This window comes from Cynocephalus volans, chromosome 10, assembly GCF_027409185.1.
Source record: "Cynocephalus volans isolate mCynVol1 chromosome 10, mCynVol1.pri, whole genome shotgun sequence".
Lineage (NCBI taxonomy): Eukaryota > Metazoa > Chordata > Mammalia > Dermoptera > Cynocephalidae > Cynocephalus > Cynocephalus volans.
Window position 1 is genome coordinate 41,081,540 of NC_084469.1, and position 26,239 is coordinate 41,107,778.

The 26,239-nt window shown below is 34.2% G+C and overlaps 1 protein-coding gene across 4 annotated transcripts in view; it reads left to right on the forward strand.

The window, feature by feature from the left end:
• LOC134388447 (protoheme IX farnesyltransferase, mitochondrial) overlaps positions 1-26,239 on the forward strand; it is a 122,820-nt gene that overhangs the window by 67,301 nt on the left and 29,280 nt on the right. For all 4 annotated transcript variants that reach the window (XM_063111493.1, XM_063111492.1, XM_063111494.1 and 1 more), the window contains one exon: positions 22,573-22,643. In XM_063111493.1, coding sequence (XP_062967563.1) covers positions 22,573-22,643 — 71 coding nt within the window. The remainder of the gene's footprint in view (positions 1-22,572; positions 22,644-26,239) is intronic.

Here is a 26,239-nt window from a genome sequence, read left to right on the forward strand (position 1 = left end):
AAATACTTACATTTGCTTTTGTTTGGGCTTTATTTTCCATGATATTCTTATATCCTATGTTATAGTTTAATCATGAACCAAATGCCACACCGTTCTTCATCCAAACATCATGAAATCATTGCAGATGAGGTGAGGAGATAAAGTAATTGGATTAGAAATGGGTGGTTTAAGTTTACACCGTTTTATTATATCAGGAATTTTTGACATTTGAGATGTAGCTTTCCACAGCTGTGCGATCACTTGTGCCTAAGATACGGATGTGATACCAGGTTCTGAAATTTTGTTATTTTAAATTCTGAAGGAGGATAAATGTAGATGATCAAATCTGTTACCTACAAAAGTTTTATCTGAAGTGAAACAACTGATATCTCAATTTATACAACTTGGAGGTATGATCCTTGTATTACTAAATATTTTTTCCCTTGATTCTCTGCTTTCTGTCACTTAGAGTTTATAAACAATTTAATGAATGTTGGTGGCAATATGTGAGCATAATATTTTGTATTTTAAAATTTTCTATCCATTCTGTTTTCCTAATTTTAAAAAACTAAAATATTATGTATTTTTTTGTCTTGCAAATATATTGCCTCGTCTTGGAACATTTTTTATGATGATTTAATTTTCCATAGCATATATTTATAGTTTAATCTCTACTCTATCTGAGGAGAAAAAAGAAGTCCATTTGTAGCATTAAGAAACATCTATATCAAAGAATATTCATGGTTGAAAAGTAGAAAACTTTTCCTATGTTTATTTTGGTGCTAAATCATAGCTTTAAAATATTTTAAAATTAAAAATTATAAGTATTAAAGAAAAATTATGCATTGTTACTGTAGAAATTTAATTAATGATGTTGAAAGAAATATGTAAGTAGAACTTTAAACATTCTTATTTTAAATTTAGTTCATTTTAGAATTACTTAATTACTAAAAGAACAGTGCAACTCAGTCAATTTGGAAATTTTGTTGAAATTTTTATCTTAAAAACTTGTAATGAGGTAACACTTGTAGCCTATTTATAGAGGTGACGTGTGGTGTTTGTGAAGCTCTTTACAAAGGAACCAGGTAAATCTTGGGTTAATGTTGATGTGATAAAATTCCTCAGAATTTCCCTCAAATTTATTAAAAACAAACCAAATTTATTTTTAAAAATCAATAATTTTTGTTAGAAATGATATAGTAGAACTTTAAAACTTTATATTTTAATAGTTAGACTTCATAGTCATTTAGTTAGATTGAGCTGGTTTATTTTTGTACTTTCTGTGAAAATACAAAATTGAAATGTAATAACTATGATTGCATTTTCTTTCATAATTGAAAGTATTTTAGAAGTGCACATTTACATCTAAATAAGGGAATTGTTAATAAAAGATTTTCGTGAGTCATACATTAAAGGAAGCTTTGAGAGAACATCTGGTCATCCATTAATCTGTATTACTGTAGCTACAGTTAAATTACACTAACTGAAACGAACTGGATTTGTGAACAGTTCAAATTATGGAGTATTTCTGAAGAAATTCAATATTGTTATTTTCGAAATTGAATTAAAATAATGAAGTTCTTGAAGAGTTTCTTTCTTTTTTTTTCCTCAAAAAGTTTCTTATTAAGAGTAATTTTTGAGTGTGGGTATTGTGCTCATTTTTTCCTTTTTACGTAGCTAATAGTGTTCACTATTAATTGAATTAACAAACGTGATTTGTAATTATACTCAATGTGTGATATAAAATACTTGGTGAAATGTACTTAAATAGTTGGTTATCAAGCATTTTAAATGCCTGCCATCACTACCAACATGAAGTATTGTTAAAATTCTGAAATGGTACCATACAGAATGAAAGAGTTTGCTAAATGGAAGTGACTTTCATCCTGATTCTAATATGGGTGATGAAAATAATGACTAGTAAAGTCTAAATTCATGAGACTTTTATCAAAATTGAAATTAAGGAATCGTCCTTTCTTTAAAAAGTCTTTAATTCAGATTTTTCATTAGGTCCAGTATAATCTTAAATAGTGAGGTTTTAGTCTGCATTGACATACATTATAGGGCATAAGTGAGACTGTGTGTTATCATATAGAAATCCTTTCATTTTGCAAAATGTGTGTAATATCTTAGGTGATGAATGACTTGACTGTTACAAAGAGGAACCCTGGTATTCATAACGGTTCTTTGAATGAGTGTTTCTAAATTTTGGTTCTTTGTTTGCTGTCAAAAAATTCCTAAAAAATTCCTTTTAATGCCATAAATGTTAATAATTTTTCAGTTATTTGTAATTAAAAGGCTTCATGATGTAGACTGTATAATGTTTTCAAATTAAACAAATGTTAGTGATTGAAGGGAAAAGGAATGATTATTTATAATCCATTATAAACTATGTTCTTTAAAGAACATAGTTTTTCAAGTTTCATCTAGTTATGCTCATGATCTTTAGGAATATTATTAATTATATGTTTACATGCTTGTTAAAGTATTCTTAAAGAAAATGAAGAGATAAAGTACAGTTATCTTCTCTCTCTTTTTTAAAAACTAACCTGTAAACAACTTATATGTTAGAAAATATTTATTTTCTGGAAAAAATTAAGTGGATCTTAGAAGTATTTTAATGGTTGTTCACATGGGAAGATGAAAAGCATCCGCCTTTGTCAGATAGTATTTCAGAGCACAGAATAACTCTGTAAGATGCTTAATTTTGCTTTGTATGTGGGACACAGATGTTTTTACCTCCAAAAAGGGATAGCAAGCACATAAAAGGAAATTAAACCTGTTCCCAAAGAATATATATTGTGTAGTACACTATTGGAGAGGATTTTGCAATCAACTAGCTTAATAAACTAAAAAACAGCAATGCCATTTAACTTCAGTAGCAGAAAGTATGCCTTTCAAAGTAGTCATTGTTTGACTCGACATGGGTAAATTAAATGCCCTTGGTGGTTTTTTAAAATTAAACTCTTTGTTTAGAGATCATTATAGATTTATATGCAGTTTTAAGAAATGATGTAGAGAGATTCCATATACCCTTTACCCGGTTTCCTCCAGTGATTAACATCTTTACATCATTACAGTACCATGTCACAAGCATGATATTGACTCTGTGTTTTAAAAAGGCTTTTTGGCTGGCTGGTTAGCTCAGTTGGTTAGAGTGCAGTGTTGATAACACCAAGATCAAGGATTTGAATCCCTTTACTGACCAGCCACCACAAAGAAAAATCTTTTTAATTTTTAAAAAATAAAATAAAAATAAAAATGAAAATGCTTTTTGAGTCTATTCATATGGCCAAAGCATACCACTATTTTTTTGTTTTATTCTGAATAAAGGACAATAGTACATAACTTTACATATGAAAATTATCTTTAAATTTAACCTAATAAATATATGATGAGATTCCTGTTACTGTGTGGTTACAAAGACTCATACTATAATGCTGTTTATTTTTGAATAGGTAAAATCTTGTTTTATATGGAGTGCTCTTTGCTTTCCTGTGAAGCTTAGTTTATTGGTTCTGTTGACAAATTCTATTTTAATCTTTTTCTTTATCAGAGCAGTGTACACATTTTATTAAGTTGAAATGTTTGAATAATTTTGGTAATTAACCAGTATTTTAATGATAAAAAATATTTTTGGAGCTAATGTAGCTATTTTGTTGGGAACAAAAATATGTTTAGTGTTAGTTTAGCAAGCATGTCACTGATTTTAGATATTAGGTAAGTAGTTCTCAAATTTTACTGTATGTAAAGAATCACCTGGGGATCTGACTGAAAATGCAGACCCCTGTTCCCATACCTGGATGTTCTGCTTTAGAAGATCAGGGGTGGGCCCAGGGATCTGCATTTGTAATCAATTACAGCACTGCAGAGGATTCTGATGCAGAGGGCCCCTGAACTACACTTTGAGAAACACATTAGATATTGAAGCTTTCTAGCATTATATTGTAAAAGTGGTGGAATGTTATTATTCTCTAAATGTGTATAAAGAATGTAATTTTTGTTTCCCAGATTTTTGTTCAAATATGGAATTACTGGTTTTCATAGTCTTATTACTTAACCTATTGGAAATTTTAGGTTTGAACATTGCAGTTCAGTAACACCTGTGCTTTGCAGTTGAAATCTTTTTCATATCTGTGGCCAGGAACTCAGGAGAAGCAAAGGCATTTGAGTAGTAAAGAAAAGAGTTTGAAATAGAGATTGAGAGTCACCCCAAAAGCGCTTTTGTCGATAATTGTGTTTAAACAAAAAAGTTGTATTAGTTGTTTTTTTCCATCAAGACTTTTTTTTTCTTTTTAAAACAAGAAATTAAAAGTAGTAAGTTAGGATTATAGATGAAAATAGGGAGGAAGAAAACACTGGCATAGAACAAAACAAAGAAAATGTAAAATTGATTTATTTTAGAAGCTCAGGAGTTTGAGCAATCTAATATGAAGGCAAGCACCCTGAGTCATTGAAAACAAGGTAAAATGATGTTCAGTAAGTTGTTTTGAAAGCTTGGAAATAGGAGAAATTTTAGAAACATTTCTATCAAAACAGATTTTAATTTTATAAATATTTGGGTACTCAAAGCAGAAAATTACTTCATTAATCTAGAAAAATTCATTTGTATGCAACATCTTATTTTCCAAAGATGACAGAAAAATGAGGTGTGACTTATTCATTTGACTTTTGAGTAATAAACATCCTTCTGAGGAAAAGCTAAGTAATTATATATACCTTTTTTTAGACTTTTTTCTTGCTATTAACAAGAAAAGTCTAGATATGTTTTCATTCATTTCCAGTTTCCTTAACCCTTTACATTTGGTTTGGCTGTGAAATACTGATGTTTCAGGAAATTTCTTGCCATAAAACACAGTGGAGACTTTGGTTGTTTGGATTCTGTACTTGTTTTCTTGATATGTACATGTCAAAAATTTTAGTGAATCTCTTACCTCAAAATACATTTTTATGCTATGGTGTTTTTTTAAAAAATCATATTAGTAGAACAAGAACTCCAGCTTGCCTCTCAGTGTTAGAAATTCATTTTATGTGAAAGAAAACAGAGAAAGACGTATATGATTTTAGTCTGTTCATGAAGAGATTTGCATGTGCTGATTGCTTCATTTAAAAAATGTACACTTTATTGACCTAAAGTCAATAAACCTAAAGTTAAAATCAATAAGCCCTAACCCTAAAGTTGTAGAGTTTACTTTACATACTATGTTGACATCTTTTTTTTTTTAAGATGACCAGTAAGGGGATCTTAACCCTTGACTTAGTGTTGTCAGCACCACGCTCTATGAAGTGAGCTAACCTGCCATCCCTATGTAGGGATCCGAACCCATGGCCTTGGTGTTATCAGCACCACGCTCTCCGAAGTGAGCCACGGCCTGCCCCTCTATGTTGAAATCTTTTTGGTATTTGTTTGTTTGTTTATATTTTTTACTTAAAGTTGTTTGAACTTCACATATCTGTCATGACATCTATACAATATCATAAAAATCACTTTTCCAAATAATATTTAATGACACAAGAAGTCTGAGTGTTAAGTGAAAAAATATTAGTATATGATAGTGTGTACAATATGCATATGTCTGTGTGGTAGGATCCAAAAATATTTATACCTTTTAGCCCAGTAATTCTGCTTTTAAGAATTAATGTATCCTAAGTGAAAGTAAATAAATATTTACATCTCTTTTTAAAACACTGAACAGAGGTGGGGAGAATAAAAATAATTCTCCCTGTGAGAGTTATTATATATATTTAATTTTATATTAACAACAAATCTGGAGGGTAGTGTGGTTAGAGAGTGTGATTAGGATTTCCAATTTTGCTTATATACAGGCTTTAAGAACTATCTAAACCAAACCCCTTCAAAATAAAAAATGAGTGAGTGGAAGAAAAATAAATAGAATTAAAGCTCCTCTGTTGGATGTCAGTAAGACGGGAAGATTAGAGTCCTGACCTTCTTGGTGGGGGCAGGGATCTCTTCAGTTCAGTATTGGGAAATCATTACTATTTTCAGTTGTCAAATACAATTTATACATCTCAGTTAATCCATGTATCCTTCAACAAGTTGTCTCTATTTCTAGTTTTTCTTTCCATGCAGTTTTACGTCAGTATTAAGATACAGATTTGTTATTCTATCAGAGCTCTTAATTCCATAATGTTCTTGAATGGCAGAGGCAATCAGTTCCTTTAACATAGGTCTACAACCTAGCAATCTCACTGCACTAAAATAAATTAAATTATAATATTGCAATTTCAGTTCTTTCAAATTTTTTTATTAAGTGATTATTAAAGGGACACACATGAAAAATAAATAAATGATATAATAAATAGGTGAATGAATTAATGAATGAATAGAGGGTCTGGTATTACTCAGCCATAGTATATTGGTTTATAGTTCTTGTCCAATCTTTTTCACTATACACACACAAATAGACATTATACTGTAAATGACATGTCATAATTTGACTTTTTTCTCTTTATACCAAATCATGAATTTCCCAGGTCATTAAATATTATTTGTTTTTAAGGAACTTTTAAAATATTGCATACTGTACCATTTCATGGATAAAGCAAAATTTACATTAACTAAGCTGATTATTGTCAGACATTGAAATTATGTCTAATACATTATAAGTGATTCCACTGAAGGTAAGCATACCAGTTGTGCTTTTTATTTCTTTAATTTTTATTTTATTTTTTTCATTGTACGTTTTTATGAGGTACAATATGTTGTTTCAGTACATGCATATATTATATAATGGTCTAATCAGAATAGTTAGCATATCTATCACCTAAACATTTATTATTTCTTCATGGTTTTTCAAGATCCTCTTTTCTGGCTAAGGTGTCCTTTTTAGAAAGAGTAAAAACGTTTGAAACATTTTCTCCATAGTTTCCTCCTAATGGTAACTGCTGTACTGGTGTCAAGACTCATGTTTTTTTAAGTTTACATTTCTTACGTGTGAAGGGTTAGCCCTGCCGCTTCTTGAATGCTACCTACGTAAGTTAACATGGATTTTTGCTAAAAAGTTCTCCAAATATGCTGTATCCCAGTGCGTGGTGGGCCAAATTTTAAATGTACCAGTATTGAGAATGATAATCTAAACTTATTTTTGGATCTTATTGTACTGCCTTTCATTATTTAATAAATAAGTATCCTATCCCCTGAGCTAGACCCTGAGCTGAAGCCAGGGCCTTTGTCTTAAACTACGTGATAGTCTCTTCATCCCAGTTATTGTCTCTTGCTCAAGTGTAATGTGCTGTATGGTGTATAGGGTAGTGATCAAGCACAGGAATTCTGGGATCAGACTAGCTGGATTCAAATCCAGGTGGTATGACCTCAGTGAGTTACTTTACATATTTGTCTGGGCCTCAGTTCCCTTCATCTTTAAAATGGAGGTGACCGTAACACCTACTGAATAGGACTACAGTTAAGATTATATGAGATTATATACAAAAGAATTTAGCCCATATTTGGTGATAGTAAGCCCTTAGTAAGTTATAACTAATAGTAGGACATTGTTTCTGTTTTTTTTAAATAAATAAGTAAGTAAGTAAGTAAGTAAGTAAGTAGGACATTGTTTCTGTTTTTTTTAAATAAATAAATAAATAAGTAAGTAAGTAAGTAAGTAAGTAAATAAATAAATGCATTGCTGTAGCCTTGTCAGTGTGCAAAAGGCACTGTCCCATTGGTGTACTATATTTTGCTTATCTGTTGTATTCTTTCAGTTACTAAACTCACTACAGATTTTCACCTGCTTTGAATGGTTATCATGAGAGGCTAACATTTTGATTAACTGTGATAATATTAGTCAGTATCTGTGTAGTGAATTGTTTATTCATAACAAATTTGCTGGTCAACTCATAGCAAATATATTTTCTTAATCACTAAATCCAGAGCTGAGACTATACACTATTTTTCAAGTGGAAAGCTGATAAAAATAGAAGGTTTTATAATTTTACTATTGAAATTTTCATAAGAAAGTTTCAAATGAAATAACCTAGCTGCATTTTTTATGCCTAAATAAATAAGTGGGATTTCTTGGCAATAAAATAAAACTAATAAAGGTATAAAAGTTGCATAGTGATCGCAAGCTTAGATATTTCATTCATAACCATCACAGGTTTAAGGGGAAGAAATACAGATGTGCACATCTGAAGCTTTATTTTTAGGATTCCTAAGTTTCTTCCAGTATTTAGTATCAGAAACTGTTTCAGCTTACCGTGTTTGTTGGATCACCGCCTGTCTTGCTGTACTAGGTATCTGTAACTTCTTGAACAAATTAGAGTGTGCTATAATCATAATGAAAATAAAACAAAAATTCTAATCAACATGGGCATGGGGAGGTGCAGCTATGCATAAATAAATAAAGCTATGGAAAATGTCCTTTTGAAAAGAGCTCTTAAAAGAGAAGAAACCTTTTCTTACAAGAGCCTCTTCTGTAAGTCTATTTGAATTGCCATCTTTATAAGGACCTTCCTCCCTCAAACTAACTTTTAAGAGAGTTTGTGATGAAAATTTTACATTTCTAATGTGTTTTGGAAAACCTAAAAGATTTAATGTGGTTTGGAAAATGTAATGTAACATTTAATTTTTCAAAAAATTTCTAAACCATGTGCGTATCTTTTTTTAAAGCATGTAGCCACATCTATCCACATGATTTATTCTTTCTGTTTATGATTTAAACAAAAAAAAAAGCCATAGACCCACCACTCTGACACAAATAATAAACTATAAATCACAATATTAGTATTTGAAGCATTTTTCTATATTATTACAGAGTCATCTTAGTTGCCATTTTTAATGACTGCCTGGTATTCCATTAAGTCATTTTAGGACATTTTAGACAAACCTTCCAAGTTTTACCTGTTAAAAGCAATACTGCAGTAGACAATATTTGGCGTGTAGTTTTCTCCTCTACTTCTATATTATTTCCTTAATGTGTACTTTCAGAAGTGGAATTTATTAGAAATAAACTAAACTCATTAAATTTAGAGTTCCTTATTGCGTTTTATGAGAACATTTTCCCTTTTCACTCATAAATATTTAAACAATATATTCGTACTTCCATATCTGTTTTTGTTTTTAAGTATTTTAGATTCCTAATAATAATCTCCACCTATTATGAGGCAATACAAATTCAGATGATTAAATATCATGTAATATATGTAATCAGTAATCTTCAGCCAGTAATCATCAGCGAGCCTATTCTTCATTTAATTCCACTGTTGCATCTAATAATCTTGGTTGCATAGGTTTCAGAATCTTGACTTGTAGTGGTAATTTTCTTTTAAAAAACTTTTAACAGAATTAAGTCACCACATTATGGTAAACGATGAAGGAAATGATGCCTCCAAACTTATTTGGTATAAACTAGATTCTCCTTTATTGCTGTTACTCATATATTCTTTCAAAAATTTGTACATGGATACTGCTGGGATTTTTAGCCTAGTTATAAGTTACAGTGTTAATTTATCTCTCTGTCTCAGATCACACTTTTGTATCTGAAACAATTTAAAATACTTATTATAAAAGGTCAGTTGACAAAATCTTAACACACTTTTTCCAATGTGACTTGTCTTATTTGCATTATACCTGTAAAGACTGCCTTTTATACAAATGAAGAATATTCTAGTCTGTTCTCATTGTGGAATAAAAGCCACTAAACTGGATAGAATAAAATAAATGTAGTAGTTGTTAGATAGTTTGGCCTTGCAGACTACTTTCTTATGACATTTATTATCTAAAATGTTTTGTATCATTATAGATTTAATCATATTTAAAGGGTCCATTTACCTTTTCATTTGTTATGAATTTTGTGGTTGTGGTAGTAGTGATCGTTATTTGAAGTTTTATCCTGGCACATGTAGTTTAGAATTTTGCTGCCTCATGTAAGAAGGAGCAGTATATGATGTGGAAGACTATTTAAATACAGGATTGCACTAACTTGAGAATTGTGGTCCATTTGACATTTCTAATGTAAAATCTCTAATTGGAAATGTACTCACATAAGTTTTAAAATGTTTTATCTGTAAAAAGCTGAGTCTAGGTGTTGTTCAGAATTTAGCCTGGGATCAGCTTTTCATTGTTTCTTAATTTGGAATGCCCATTGCCAATATCAAGTCTTTCTTCAGCTGATTTTATTGTCTCCCTGTCTCATAAGTAAGAAGGAGTAAGGGCATCTCTGTTAGAAAGCCTGCCCTCCTGCTAGCCCGAAACCTAGTATTTGAAACTCAAAAGAAGTCTAGTTAGTAAAATTAAAACCTTCTTGGAAGTATTTTTAAAAGATATTAACACTCTTCCTTTAACTCATATTTGTCAGAAAATTTGATTGCTAGTTTATAAAGTTGTGCAGACATGGAAAATCATATATATTCCCTATATTCTAGGAATTGTGTCTGTACAGAAAACTGATGTAGACAGGCAGCACATAAATATGTAATCTAATGTCATTCTCTTAATATTGGGATTTGATGACTAAATGCCATTTGTCGAAGCTGTATAATTGTACTAATAAAATCATGGTCACACATCAATTATGGGCATTTAAATTGTTTGCCTGCTTTCTGGGGTTAAGTTGATATTTGGCAGAATTTAGAAATAAATTCCCTTTATGCTGTTTTTAATTAGTTAAATTAAAACTTTCTTTTTTAAAAAATAAAGTACCATCGAAAAACTCAAATAAACCTTTGAGCCCTCTTATATCTTTTCTAGAAACTTTTAATAATTAGAATTTTTATTCATATATCTTAGAAAAAAGCAAACATTTCTTCTCAGTTTGCTCTTAAGAGGACTGAAACTACGTTGTGTGTGCATGGAAACCTTTTCTTCCGTTGAATGACCACTTTATTTTTGGATCATTTTGTGTGGTGGTAAATGCATGTATTTCTCTCTCAGAACATGGTGCCTATGCTTATAACACATGTTACAGGGTTTTGTTTGGCTTCTTGGGAAAAAAGCTATGTACTTAAACTTTTGAGGGCTCTATGAGATTACTCAATATCCTATCCATTGTGCATGACAAATATCTTGACCTACTATAAGGATTTCCAGCCTTTTCATGTCTTTCAGTAAAGGAACTGTAGGCCCCTATCATGTGAATGGCTCAACTCTACACTTAGATGTATGTTCTGAACCTATCAGACACAGAATTAAGGCATTTCTGGTAAGCAGGCTGAAAGAAAAGCAGTGAGAATATAGGAATAGGAACAGAAACAGTTACAGAAAGTATGAGAAGTATGCCAGTAAACAGTGACTGTATATTGCTTGTGTTGCCTTCTTAAGACTGTTTAAAAATGTCCCAGTATATATTTCATGTACAGTTTTTATCTTTTAATGCAACTATCATTATTTTTACTATTGTTTATTTATTATTAATAGAATAGCCATTGTTTTTATTCACCATTTTGCTTTATTCCACTTAAATTCATAAAGAAGCACATTTCGTAATATACTTGCTTGCAAATATATGCTCTTTAACATGAAGATTTTTTAAAAGTTATTTTAAAATATTTTTAAGGAATTGGTAAGAAAATATATTAGGATGGTGGAGAAAATGGGTAGCAGAGAAATTTTACTAAAGTTGAGTTGAAATGGGCTGTAATTTCTTGTACCCTCATTGCAGAATCTCGGAGATGGAAGGAACAGTGTCATTTAAGAGAGGTTTCAAGTCACTTTGCTTAAGTAATATAGTAGAAAGTTTCTCTCTCTGAACAAACTAAATCATTTCCCTTTTCAGTTGTGTAGGATCTGAAATTCAGAAATGTATTATAATCTTAGAAGAAATGTATTTATCTTTCAACATTTACTGAAAATTTACAGAAAGGGTATGTAACTATTTTTTAAAGGCATATGTTATGTTCTCTGATAGGCAACATGAATGAGGCATGCATTTTTCCTCATTCCCCCGGCCTCTTCTTTTTGTCCCCCCCCCTCCCCCGCCTCCTCCCCCTTAATTTAGAGTAATGCTTTTGCCCATGATTAAACCAACAGGTGCCAGGAGTGCTGAAGCAAGCTGGCTTTGTGCCCACATGCATACAGTGGAGATATTGTGTCACTCCAGGTTTTGGTGTGTTGCTGTGTCCTTCCGAGGGACGGGATAACCCAGTGAAATACATACTGCAACTCCTGAGGGATTAAGTGTGTTTCCTTTGCTTTACGGTTCAGAATTTTACAGTTTCTTTGTTTGGGAGTTCTCAGATTGCTTAATGATTTCTCTAGCCTCCACCCCCACCCTATTGTGACCAGATGTGTGTTATAGCAGTATTTGAACCTCTGTAGATTTGCCAATTTTATTGCTCAATATGTGGTAAAACCTTTTCTTTTTGGGTATCATATCATTCTTCTGTCATGAAGTCCTAAGTTATGATGTTACTTAATTTAAAAATGTTCATGTTCTCTCTCTCTCTCTCTCTCTCTCTATATATATATTTTTAATAATGGCATTTAAACTCTGTAGTATTTTAGGGAATTGATTCTGAGGTCAAACTGTTGTTGTATTATTTTATCATTTTTAATGTTGTCAGTAAGCTTGCCTATTTTGTATTATAGTCATGGAGGGATCTGCAAGGATTTATTAACTGTGATAGTCTTGTGTCCATATTAGATTATGATGAAGTAGCACTAGTTAAGAAAAGATTTTCTAATCTGTTAAGCTGTTGTTTGAAAGGTTTGGGTTTTTTTCTTTTAATTTTTCAATCTAAGTAGTCTATTTATATTAGTAGTCTTTAGTGGGCTTTTAAAAAATACATTTATTTGTTGGTTTTCAAAACTGACCTTCAGAATTAACTATTTTGAAAATAGTTTTTGCAAAGATAGAACTATAGCCCTTGGCAGCTGTTAGAGTAGAAATTCCTGTGACTTTATTTGGAGTTTTTAGAAGGTTCTTAACCCCACCCTGGACATCCTCTGTTAATAAACATTCTGGCTAAGGAGTGATCCCCAAATTTCATGTATATTAGAGGAAGAGACCATTTTCTCTCTTTCCCAAATGCTAACCTTGTGTAAAGTCAAAAAATGATGTTGGGAGATGTGTGGGGTTTGGGAGAGGGGTTGGGATGGGGAAAAATTGAGCACGTCTGGTATAGATGGGAATAATTCAGCTAGAAGACAGTCTAAATATGCTTTAGAGAAAAGGGATAATTGATAGAAGCTTCCTAGGTGGGAGGGGACAGGATTGCCAGCCCAGGTGGAGGGACTAACCCTAAATTAGCAGGGTTAGGAAAGAAGAAGAGGTTACACACATGTTGGTAGGTGTGGTAGGAAAAGGAGGGAGTAGCCTGTTAAAGGACTTAGTATTCATTAAAGTAGAAGGCTGTGTCATGTCTTGAAGGTGGAGGGAGCAGCAAAACATCAGATGTTTGAAAGTGGACCAGATTTGAAGTTTTCCTTGGGGAGAGGAGCAGATCAAGTTGAGTAGAGAGATACAGTAAGATTGCCAGGGAGTGGTAAGAGCCCATTTGAAGTTGGCAGTTGTGCACTTGTAGTGAATCTTCTTGTTTTCCAGCATAGCTCCACTACTCAGGCACAGGCACATGCACAGACACAGAGGAAAAAGTGGAACATAGGGCAAACCAGTAAGCCCTACAATAATGACAGATGTAGTCTAAATGTAGTGATGGGTCTCTGCAGGCAGGGGATAGAGTGAATGAAGAACTGAAAAGCATGTTCTTGAACTGAACAGTACTTCAGAATGCTTAAAGTGCAGCATGAAAGAGGTAAAGAGCAAGGGAAGAGCCCAGAGAAGTACAAAGGGGTGAGAGCCTCTGTGAAGAGCCATGTTAGAGGATTTAACTTTATTCCTTGAACAATGGGCAGCCATGGAAGAGTTTTATGCTGGAAAGAAACACAAACAAGTTTGCATCTGAAAAGATTGTTTTGACTATTGTGTGAAAAATTGGTAGGGGATGATCAATACTGGAGATAGGGAAGTAGTTAGGAGGCTGTTGTAATCCAGGCAAAATAGAATATACTGAATTAAGGATGTGGCACTGAGGATGGGGAAATGGATGTATTTGAGAAATAGTTATGGTCCACATTTTGTCTTCCTGGGGCTCTTTCTGGGGCAAAAAAAAAAAAAAAAAGGTTATAATGGGTTAAGACTCCATTAAAGTTGATTTTATACTAGATCAGTCTAGTAATTCCTTTATTAGTTAATCTATTTGTATCAGTTAGGTAGAATTTTTTTTATTACCTTATTTTTCTAATTAAGAAATACATGGTCTTTATAGACAATTGAAAAGTACAAAAAAGTAAAGAACAATAAATCATCCCACACCTCACTACCCAGGGACAAGTATTGTAAATATTTTGATGTATTTTCCTTCCATCTTATTTCAGAAAGAATGTTTACAAACTGAGATCTCTCTTGGTAGGAGAAAAGGGTCAATTCCATAGCTGTGATTCTTGAAACTAGTCAAAACCAGAGTGACTTTCTGAGTTTTTTTCCTTATAAGATGTGGTACTTTGCTTCTAATAAGTTCTGGGTGACCTTTTAGACCTTCATATTATTTTCCTTTAAGGACGAAGTCTTAAAAAACAGCTTAATGAGAGACAGCTTGAGTAACCTGTTTGGCAGAGAACATTGCCTCAGTCACCACGTTAGGTGAAAAGCCACTTGTGATGAATGCCAGAGCACACGCACATTCGTTATTTCAAATACCTCCTGGGGGAAAATCAATGGGAATGAGTCTTACTTAATTTGTTTATTCTAGGTAAGGCAATAGAACATTGGTAACAGTGAAAGAGTAATGGCTTACTGGGTATCTTAACTGATTTGTAAGCTGAAAGTAATGGTATGTGGAATCCTGCTGGATAAGGTGCCTCTCCCTGTGCTTTATTTTATTTTATTTTTTTTAACGTCCTTTTAACTTGGTCTGAGATTGATTTAGACATTATCTTGGACCTTGGAAGCTGTGAGCCATATTAGAATGACAAACACTTGTTGACAGCTTTGAGGAGATGGATGGGAAAACAAACTCAGACAAGGTTCACATGTTTGTTTTTCTATTCAGTCTTTAGAAGAATGTTGCTCTCACTATTTAGTATAGGGGAAGAAAAAGTTGCACCTTGTTATCAAATTCAATATTTTCTGAGCCTGACTTACAAACATCTCTCGAATACATCTACTTTTTGCATAGGATATGATTAATCAAAGTAGGAATAGGAAGTTCATCACTTGGGTCAAGTTACATTTACATCTACTTTTGGTATCTATGTTGCTTCAGCTCAGCAAGTTCAGTAGTATCATAAATATATATTGTCTGTTAGAAGGATTAATGAGCATATTTTGTATCTGAGTATCAACTGGATTAATAATAATTACTAATATAAAAACATGGTATAATAGAAAAGCTTAAATCTCATAATAGGCATCTGATAGGTAATTATCCATTGGTATACTAGTGCCCTGTATCTTCTTCGTGTGACTATAAGGAGAAAAAATGATCCATTTGCTACTCTATTAAGTAGAACTGTTAAATTGATTCCCAAACTGATTATGAGACAAAGGTTAATATAAATATTTACCATGTTTACATTGACTAATACCCTTCAGATACTTAAACTAGGAATAATCTTTCTACTGTAGGCAAGTTATTTGGTAGGTATGACATGTGTGAAATGAAACGATCTGGGGTGTGTTAGCTTTAGTGTGCGTTATAAATAATTTCCCTGCATCTGTCTGCCTAACTTCTTCCCACTTTCTTCTGGTACTAGAATTTTCCTTTCCTATAGAGAAAATAATACACGTGGTTTGAATGGGGATGTTGTATCTCTCCACCAACACCCTCCCTATGCTCACAGGATAGTCACTTCATTCCCTGGCCATGAAGATTTATGGCCTTGGTGGTTCTGGACTTTTCTCTTGGAGGTGTCAGGAAATAAACTTTATGCTGGGGTTGCTAGCAAGATGGAAGGCAGGAACTGCCAGTGCCAATAGACCTGCTTCATGGAAAGCACCTGCATATAGGAATAAACCGAGCAGATGCAATAGATGGAAAGAGCCTGCATCACGATGGCATCATTTAAAAGTCAGAATCCAGTCATTCCTTGAAAACATATGCAACCCAGTTGTAAGAGATAACAAAACCCCATTTTCCTTTGTGCTAGTTTGTGTTATGTTTCTACCATTTGCAGCCCCAACAGCCTGAGTAATGCAAACACTGGAGGGCAAGAAATGTGAAGGAGGGTATGACTCATTGGGAAGGAAAATGATGAGGTACTGAACCTGAATAAAAAAGGAAAGTTTGAAATGAAAAGAGTTCTAGAAGATTGGTGGATTTTTATGAAGAAAAGAGACTGAGAGAAAAAAAAAAAAATCTCTTTTGAAAATTAAACCTGGACAGAAAGCAAGTTGCTTACTGAAGGAAAAAAGCAAGGTGTTATTCATTTCTGCACAACATACTGCTCCAATGTTTAAAAATTTTATAGTCTTTACGTTTTATTAGGTAAGAGGCATAGACCCATGTGTGTTTGACTTAAACTGGAATGGGCAGAGGTGGGGGTCTTGAAGGTAACCTGACCCACAGAATCAATATTAGGTCTCTCCTCCACTTACCTTGTATCCTATTCCATGGCCACAGGTAACTAAGAGAAAGGAGGCCATATTTTCCTGAGCTTTGGTTTGTAAAACCACAGGGAAGAACTCTCAGTTGGCCCAGTTTGAATCCCATACCCGCTCATTGAACTAATCGCTGTGTCCAAGAGTGGGGTAAGGTACTAGGTTATATGGCCATTTGAGACCATGAACAGAGCTTTCTAGTAGAAGTAGGCAGGTACAGCACGGGACTGGCCCCTGAGAGAATTAGTTTGACCTGGGCAGCTGTCCAAATTATGTTCACTGCAGCATATTACCTTTGACATTCTTTTAAGTAGTGAGCGTACATGAAAAAGGGGGGAAAGTATAAGGGTTGGTATTACTGCATTCATCTTTTACTTTCAACATAAGCTGCAAGAGTTTTACTTTACTACTTCAGAAGTAATTGGAGCCAACTAAAATGATAACATGAAAAAAAATTATTATAAAGCACAGGGAAAAAATGTGAATAGATTAAAGCCAGCTATATATAAGTTCTGAAATAACTGTTAAAATATTTAAATTTCTCACCTAAACATATTATACTTTATGTTTTAGAAATGGGTTTAAATATCTAAACCAAAGCAGTAAGTCTAACTGAATGGCATTATAGAAAGTGCATGAAAAATAGAATCAAGTAGCATAGTGAGCTCTGATTCCTTGGTGCTGGGAAGGATTGTCAGGTACTCATTGAAGCGAACCATAAGTCTTGGTTAGCATAGTATCTCTGTGTAGTTGTTGCTTGTCCTGCTGAATTTAAGCATCCATGGGAATCAAATGCTGCTGCCAAGTTATGGCACCTGGGAGTTCAGTTGCTACGTTCTAGCCCCCAGTTCCCATCTTTGGATGGCTGACTTGCCAGAAACATAGAAAATATAGTATCTTTTTTCATCCAGATGAAATGATTCATTAGAATTCCTGTACTGAACACATACACACACACGTACACATGCACACATGACTGCACACACATAGACTTGAGAACTGCCAAGATAGTTACTTATCCACAAGTTTCTGTTATATTAGATAACACCTTACGAGCATTTAAATAACATGACTTGCAATTGGAATCCTCATAATCCTGTAAAATTAAATTAATAGTACATATTTCAGGTTACAAAGGAAAGATTACTTCGGATTCTTATAGAATGTGTTTGAATTTGGGGGAATGGAGAGAATGTGAACATTTTACACAGATGTTTTAATTCATGTAACTTCAACTAATTCAATAAAGAATACAGACTCTTAGAGGCAAAGAATTTTTTAACACTCATAAATTATATATCATCTTTAAATGAATGTAGTGCAGTGCAGGCAGATATACGTATTTATTTGCACTGATAGTTTATTAAATTATTTTTTGAGTGCATATTTGCATACTACTATAGCGTTTCTCTTTAACATTAAGAATTATAAACTCACATATCTCAGGAAGCCTGCTGCTCTAGATTGGATGCACCCCAACCTCACTGAGGTTTATTTAATCCCCACTGTTACTATTGAGGATGGGAAATCCTATTATGGTAATGAAAGGTGGGGTCTTGAAGAGGTGGCTAGATTGTAGGACCATGCCATAGTGAATGGATTAATAATGGTGGTCAGGGGCTGGTTCTGAGAGCTTCAAAAGGAGAGTACATGAAGAGTTTTCCTCTCTCTGCTCTGCCATTTTCTGCCATGTGAGACCCCTGTCATTGTCTCCACCACCAAGACCCTCTCCAGATGTGTTCCCTGGACTTTGGACTTCCCAGCCTCAGAAACTATGAGCAGTAAATTTTATTTTCTTACAAATTACCCAGTTCCATGTATTTTGTTGAAAGTAACAGAAATGGACTAATACAGTAAGTGATAAGGTTGGAAGTAGTGATGGGGCTAGGTTGAGATGGTCCTCAAACAATGTAACTTGTAAAGTGTTTGAACTTTCACAGTCCATTGGGGAGTAAGCAGTAAGGAAACCATTAAATATTTTTGAGCTAGTAATTTTATTATAATGCCGTGGTAGTGGCAACAGGAGAGTGAACCAAGAAGGATAGATTTGAGAGATATTATGAAGTCCAGATTATCAGGACTTGGTGATGAATTGAATATAGTTGGCCAGTGAGTAGAAGAGATCAAAGCCAATTCTGAAGATTTTGACATGGATTATAGAGAAATAGTTGTATGTTTGACAAAAAATAAAGAACTCTGGAGAGATACTTGCTTTTCATGGAAATGCGTTGAGTTCAATTTGGGACATATTGAGTCTGTGATTATGTTAAGAAATTCAAATGAAAAAACCCCAGCAGTCAAGTGACATTACAGAAGTGGAGCTCAGGAGAAAGTCAGGATTGCACACATAATGGCTTTATTTAGAGACAGGAGAGTGGATATAGAGGGCTGGGGTCTGCACCTTGGGTAAGGCGCATTGTGATAGGGGACAGATTCCTCTTTCTCTCCATTGTCACAGCCCTTCCTTGTTCAGGCCTTCATCATTACAGTCTTTTCTGTCAAAACCATCCTCCACATGGCAGTCATAGGGATCAATCCCAAATACATCTTAGACAAGACACAGTCATGACACATTAGCATGGCATGCAAGGCTCTCCATGATCTGGTTCTTTGCCTGCCTCTGGACTTCGTCATCAGGCATCCAGCAACACTGATAGTAATGGCAGGTAAATTAATCATTGTTAAGCACCTTCTGTATGCCAAGCATTATATTCTGTATACATTATCTTATTAATCCTTACATCAACCTTGCAAGTTATATATTATTATCCTCATTTTACAGATGAGGAAATTGAATCACACAGGTTACACAGCCACTAGTAAGTGGTGAAGGTGAAACTTAACCCTGATCTCTGTAAATATGATGCCTGGGCTCCTAACCTCTTTGCGTACTGAACTCCTCGCAGCTGCACGAGTGTGTCATCACATTTGCACCTCCCCTGCCTTCCTTTGTTTGCGCTTCCCCTTGTGTTCAGAGTGCTGTTTCCTCCTACCCTGTCCCCTTAACCTTTTCACTCCTGCTGGGCCTTTAAGCCTCAGTTTAAGAGTATTTGGTGGAAATTTTCTCTGCTCTTTCCCATCTCCCCAGCTGGATTCAGAACCCATTCTTTGGGCTCCCATAATCTCTCTCATTGTATTATGGACGTTATTATAATGAACCAGGTACTTGTATCTCAGCCTTTCTAGTGGATAAGGAGTTAGCAAACTTCTGTAAAGAGCCAGACAGTAAATATTTAAGGCCTGTGGGCCATACGGTCTCTGTTGCAACTACCTTATTCTGCTGTGGTGGTTTAAAAGCAGCCGTAGCAATAAATAGACAAATGAGTGTAGCTGAATTCCAATAAAACTTTGCTTATGGACACTGAAATTTGACTTTCATATAATTTTCACATGTCACAAGTTATTCTTTTAATTTATTTTTCCAGTTATTAAAAAAAATGTGAAAACCATTATTGACTTATGGGTCTTACAAAAACAGGTGCAGGCTGGATTTGGCCCATAAGCTTACTTTGCTGACCCCTGCATTGGAGTATGAATTTCTTGAAAGCAGGTACTGAATCTAATTGACTTTGGTATCCCCATTTTATGGCACGTAATAGGTGCTAAGGAAATTGTATTGACTTAATCATGAGCCTAAAAGGAGCATTAGTAGAATGTAGAATTAGGAGAAACCCAATTCAGTAGTGTATCCAAGTCAAGGGAGAACTGTGTTTTCAAAAGGAGGGATTTATCCTATAGGAATAATTGCACACATGTGCAGATACAAGTTTAAGGGTGTTGGTAATACAGAATGGTGAAAAACAACCTGAATGTTCACCTGTATGGGATTGGTTTTATGGTATATCCATTATGTAGAATACTCAGTAGTTGATAAAACAGCAGCTTCCATAGCTGCTTGCAACAGAAGCTAATTCAGAAAAGCCATCTGCAGAATGAGCACTGTCATTTCCTAATCTGGGGTCTTCTCACGCAGCCATGGCCTCAGGTAGAGCAAGTGAGGCAGTGCAGATTCCCTGACATTTAGTTTCTAACCCTTATTGTTGGTCTGCAGTAATATCCAGGAAACTCTAAAAACTAAGGCTTGGCATACACTTTCTTTTACAATGCTTGTAAAACTCTTAACATGCATAGCCCATCCTTCATAAAGGCTAGCCATCAGGAGAAAAAAAAAATCTATTATTCTTATAATTGTATATATGTCCTCTTGATGTTATAGGAATAGAAGTGGTTACCATTATGTTGTGTGGTTTTATTTTAAAGGTCTGAGAATCCCAGATACCTGACCATTGGCTAAATAAGTTGTAACTACATAGTTATTAAGAGCCTCTTGTGAGGGACTAGGGCTAATAGATACTATGCGTGACAGGAAATCCTTATTATGGATAACTAGCCAGAGTACTGTGTGCGAAGTGAATACATTAACCTGAAAAGAATGAGAAAAGAAAAAAAGTAATTGTATTGGAAGATGTCATTGTGTTTAGGAATATTAAGACATCGTAAAAATATTAAAAGTAGAGACAGTCTTATTATAGCATAGGATAAGGGGAAAGAAAACATATCATTTTTTTTTTTTTTTTTAGAAAATTAATGGGAACACAACTTACCAGATGTTTCAACCTGTAAGGATAAATTGTAAATTTTTCAAATTGTTCAGGTTAAAAATTTTTTTTTTTAATTTTTAACATTTACTTTTTAGTAGATAGAACTAGATAATTTGTAAAAATACAATAAAATAAAGTTACTTTACTTGTTTCTGGACTATGTCTTTTTAGCACTAGTATTTATTTTTTTCTGACATTTACAGAACACCTGCTGAGTACAAAGAGCTGTGAGTCATACAGACATGAGTAAGAGATGATCTGTGTCACTTGAATATACTCAGGCCACACACTTCTGAAATGTTAAACATGTTTTTCCTGAAAAAAAAGTTTCATGGTCAAATGAGTTTGGGAAACACTGGCTGGGCAGTATTAATTAGATTTCTTCACTTTGGGATTTCTCAAAGCCTTTATTGTACTAATATGATTCGATCATAGAGTCATTCTTTCTGGGAGCAACTCCAGGAACTATTAGGGAACATAGTTGAGGAAATACTGACTTAGACCTTCCATTGAATTATTATTTCATCTATTCATTTGCTTCAAGCTCATTTAGTCAAAGACATTCTCAAATAGTAACCTGATCAGCACATTTTTTAAGCATTCTGTTGTACCCCAAAAGGTGACAAGTAAGAGACACTGGTAAAGTTTACGATATATTGTGCAGTTTGTCAAGGCTTTGGAAAATGAGTTTTGATGATCCCCGGGACCTTCTCTTATACTAGGTAAACAGCTAAAACCGTACTTGGTAGGGTGACCATACCAATCTATTGTCCAGGCTGGGATGCTTTGAGAGTGAGAGAGGTTGCTGTTAATGATGCTGGCACCACAGGTATAAACCAGAACTCTCCCAGGCAGGATAGGATGGTGACCCTAGTCACAGTGCAACCTTGACAGTTGTGTACAGTTTCATCTGGGACCTTCATTGCTTCAGCCCTTGTTCCTGACTTCAGTAATAGCCCCTTCTCCAGGGTTGGTTGATTCTTAGTTAATTCACAGGCTTTGGGATGTGTGAAAGATTTCAAAATCATTTATAGCACTAATGTTTTTTTGTTTTTTGTTTTCAAAAAGAGGACCACTAAGGGGATCTTAACCCTTAATTTGGTGTTATCAGCACCACACTCTCCCAAGTGAGCCACGGGCCGGCCCTTATAGCACTGATGATTTAAACCTGAAACAGTGGCTTTGAAGAATGTAACTAAAATTTAACAAGTGATTTTCAAAGTGGATGAAAGTAGTATTCCTGACAATTACTGCATATTGTTTTTTTTAAATTTGTCTCTCCCAGAGAAGTTTTCTTCAAAAAATGCCAAGGTATTAATTCATACTATCAAACTTAAATGTTTTCTGTGGAAAAATTTTTAGTACTAAAGCAGAAGAGAAGAATTATTTCATTAATTATATAAAATGTTTTCTGTCTTTTTTATTTTTATTTTTTACAGTTTTTTGAGGTGCCATTTGACTCAAACATGAATAGGACAAAGAACAGACCTCTGGTTCGTGGACAGATCAGGTAAAATCATGAATATAAGTCTCTTCCACATTATAGACCATTCATGTGCTTGTTCATTTTGAATCATTCCCCAGTTTTTCACCTTGAGCCATGAAGCGAAAACAGCACACCTGCAAAGGGCCCAGTTAGCATGATACGCAGCACTTCATCTCTAACCAGAGTGTCCTACAGAGCACTTACGAGGGGTCTAAGATTTGCAGTTGTTTTGGTGGGAGTAACTTATGCAATAGATTTTTTTATTGAATTCAATTCTGAGACTAGCACTTTGTTTCACTCGTAGTGGCCGAAGATGAAAACATTCCATTAACACAAATCATTTTCATACTGATCCACGTAGGGTCTCAGAAGAATATGTCTAAAACCTTATTTTTTCAGATAAACTGATAATGCTGTTATATGCCAAGTAAAGTACTGCCTCCATTACTCTCCATTCCACCAAATTCAATTAAGTAGAACTAAAAGGCATATAAATATTTTAATATCACTAATGGTTAATAATTAAACATTTTACTTCCTGGAGACCTCAAACCAGCATTTTAAAATATTTTTTGAATCTGATATACATCACAAGCCTAGAAGAATAAAAAGGGCCACATGGTTTATGCTGACTATTCTAGATCAGTGAATCCTCTCCATATTTCCAGGCAATAATCATGGAGCTCAAAATTCATTGGGGTAACACTTGTGTATCAAATAATAACACATATTAAGTAAAACAAAGGAAACAAATATAGATACAGTCAGATAAGTCTGTGTAAAAAGGATTTTTAATATTAGCTCTTTTTAGACATTTAATTCTTTATGAATTTAAAATAACATATTAAAAGGGGCCATAGAGCCAAATGAAAATATGGAACAAAAACCTTGTATCTACTGATATTTTACTTCCTTGTTTTGAAATATAAATACAGCTATTTGTGTGTTTTATGTTTAGAAACTGTCAGAAGTGCTTTTATTTGAGTAAAGTCGTTTTAGAGGGGAGAATACAGTCTATATACCCATCTCAAAAGCTAAAAGCTGCTCTTGCCACTGGTCAAATCACAGATAAGTTCTTAATGATTTGGCATCTCAAATTCCATATGTATATACCCCAATTCATTTTCTTTCCCAAATCTGTCTTTTTTTTTTTTTTATGTACCTTAATTTATATTCCAAAGTCAGGCACTATAAGCCATCCTAGACTTTTCTTTTTCTCTTATCCCCTTCATCTGATTTTTCAACAAATTGTATCTTTTCAACCTCTTGAATTACCCTGGAGTCTGTGCCCTCTCACCCCACTACTTCAGCTTCAGACCATCATTAATTTTGCACAGGTTGTCACAACAGCATTTCAGCTGATTTCTTTACCTTCACTGTAACCTCCTTTCATCTGTCTTCCACTCAGTTAGCAGATAGGTCTTCTTTAAATGACCACATTGGTTTCTGGCTTAAAACCCTTTCACCAAACATATCCTTGTTTTTAATTCTTTACTATGACAGATAAGGCCTTGCAGGGTCTGCTCCTTCTCAGTCCTTGCAGCCTCATCTCCCGCTATGTTTGCTTTCTTTTACTCATTCTTTTGTGTTACACTGTGGCTAAAATAACTGCTTGTTCTCTCATACCTGCCAGGTGTGCTAACCTTATGCTTTCATCGCCTGGGTAATTTTTGTACCTGACATTACTTCATCTGGGAGTGATACATACTCCCATACTCCAGTAAGGCAGTGTTAGATGTTTTGCCATGGCACTTTCATTGTTCTCAGTGCATGCCTGTGACATAGCACAACTCAGCACATGACATACGTTTCTGTTTCCCTGTGTCTCTTTCTCTATTCTAGCGTGAGTTCTTCTAAGACAACAATTGAGTCTTCTGTTTATCTCCAGTGCCCAGGATCATTTATATAACACTTATTTCCTGTGTGTTTAATATGTGCTAGGTACCATTTTAATGCTATAATGCAGCAGTGAACAAAACAGACAAAAATTTCTGTTATTATGGAGCATACTTGTTAGTTATATCTGGCATATAGCTGATGCTTAGTGATGGGTAGATGGATGGATTGATGGGTGGGTGGGTGGATGGATGGATGGATGGATGGATGATAGAGAAGTAGAAATGACCTCCAGATGAGGAAAATACAGAAGTAAAGATGCCAAGGCAAGAATATGTGACATATGCTATCTAGGCCATAAAAAGGCTATTCAGACAGGAGTGGAGAATGAGAGAGGAGAGAAAGTTAGTGAGCATGAAGACTAAAGGCAGGGATTACAGAGCTTGACAGACGAATAGGCTTTGGGTAGGTGGAGAATGAAGCAAAGACGTGCCAGGCAAGGTGAATGTGGTGAGCAAAGGTACAAAGAGAGAAGTGCAAATCTGTGTTTAAGGATGAAGACAGGCAGCCTGGCTGTGTGCAGAGTGAAGGAGTTGTGTAGGAGAATGGTGAGGAAAGAAAACAAGAGGAGATGAAGGAAAAGGTTCCCACCAGCCTACACTGTGAGGGCTCTTCTCTAGGACTGTGGTCCACGTTGTTCTGGAGCTCCTATCTGGTACAATAAGTCAAGAAAAAGAAATACAAGACATGTGCATTGGAAAGGAAGAAATAAAACCCTCTTTATTCACAGTGTGATTGTTTACATTGGAAATTAAACAAATCTATTTAAAAAGCCACTAGAAGTAATAAGTGAATTTAGCAAGGATATGAGATACAAGGTCAATATACCAAAATCAGCCGTAGGAGTTCCACTTCCAGCATCGCAACATGAGCTGCTACCCAGACCCACTTCACAGTGAAACTAGGCTAGGTAAAGAATTCTTAGATAAAAACACAAGCAGTACAAACCATAGAAGAAGAAATGGATAAATTGAACTTCATCAAAATTAAAAACTTCTGCCCTTTCAAAGACACTTAAGAAAATGAAAAGATAAGCCATAGAGTGAGAGTAAACATTTGTAAAACAGAGATCTGATGAAGGATTTGTGTACAGAATATAGAAGGAATCCTTAAAGCTCAATAATGAGAAAACAACCCAGTTAAAAAATGGACAAAAGGTTTAAATGGACACTTCACCAAAGAAGAAACAGAGACGTCAAATAAACATATAAAATATTTCCAACATTAGTAGTCATTAGGGGAAATGCAAATTAAAACCACAATGGATAGCACTACACATCTGTTAGAATAGTTAACATTTTTTGAAAGCAATACCAAGTGCTGGTAAGGACGTGTAACAACTGAAACTCTCATATATTGCTGGTATGAATGCAAAATGGTATAGTCTCTTGGGAATTTGGCAGATTTTTATAAAGTTAAACAAAATTTACCATACAGCTCCACTCCTATATATGTATGGAAACACGTCTACACAACAACCTGTACATGAATTTTATAACAGCTTAATTATCACTTATAACAACCTAGTGTTCCTTAACTGGCAATTGATAAAAAGATTATATGGTACATCATAGAATGGGATACTGCTCAGAAACAAAAAAGAACAAACCACTGATACATGCAATGACATGGATAAGTTTCAAAAGCATTATGTTAAGTGAAAGAAGGAGGACACTAAAGGCTACATACTATATGATTCCATTTATATTACATTTCGTATTTTG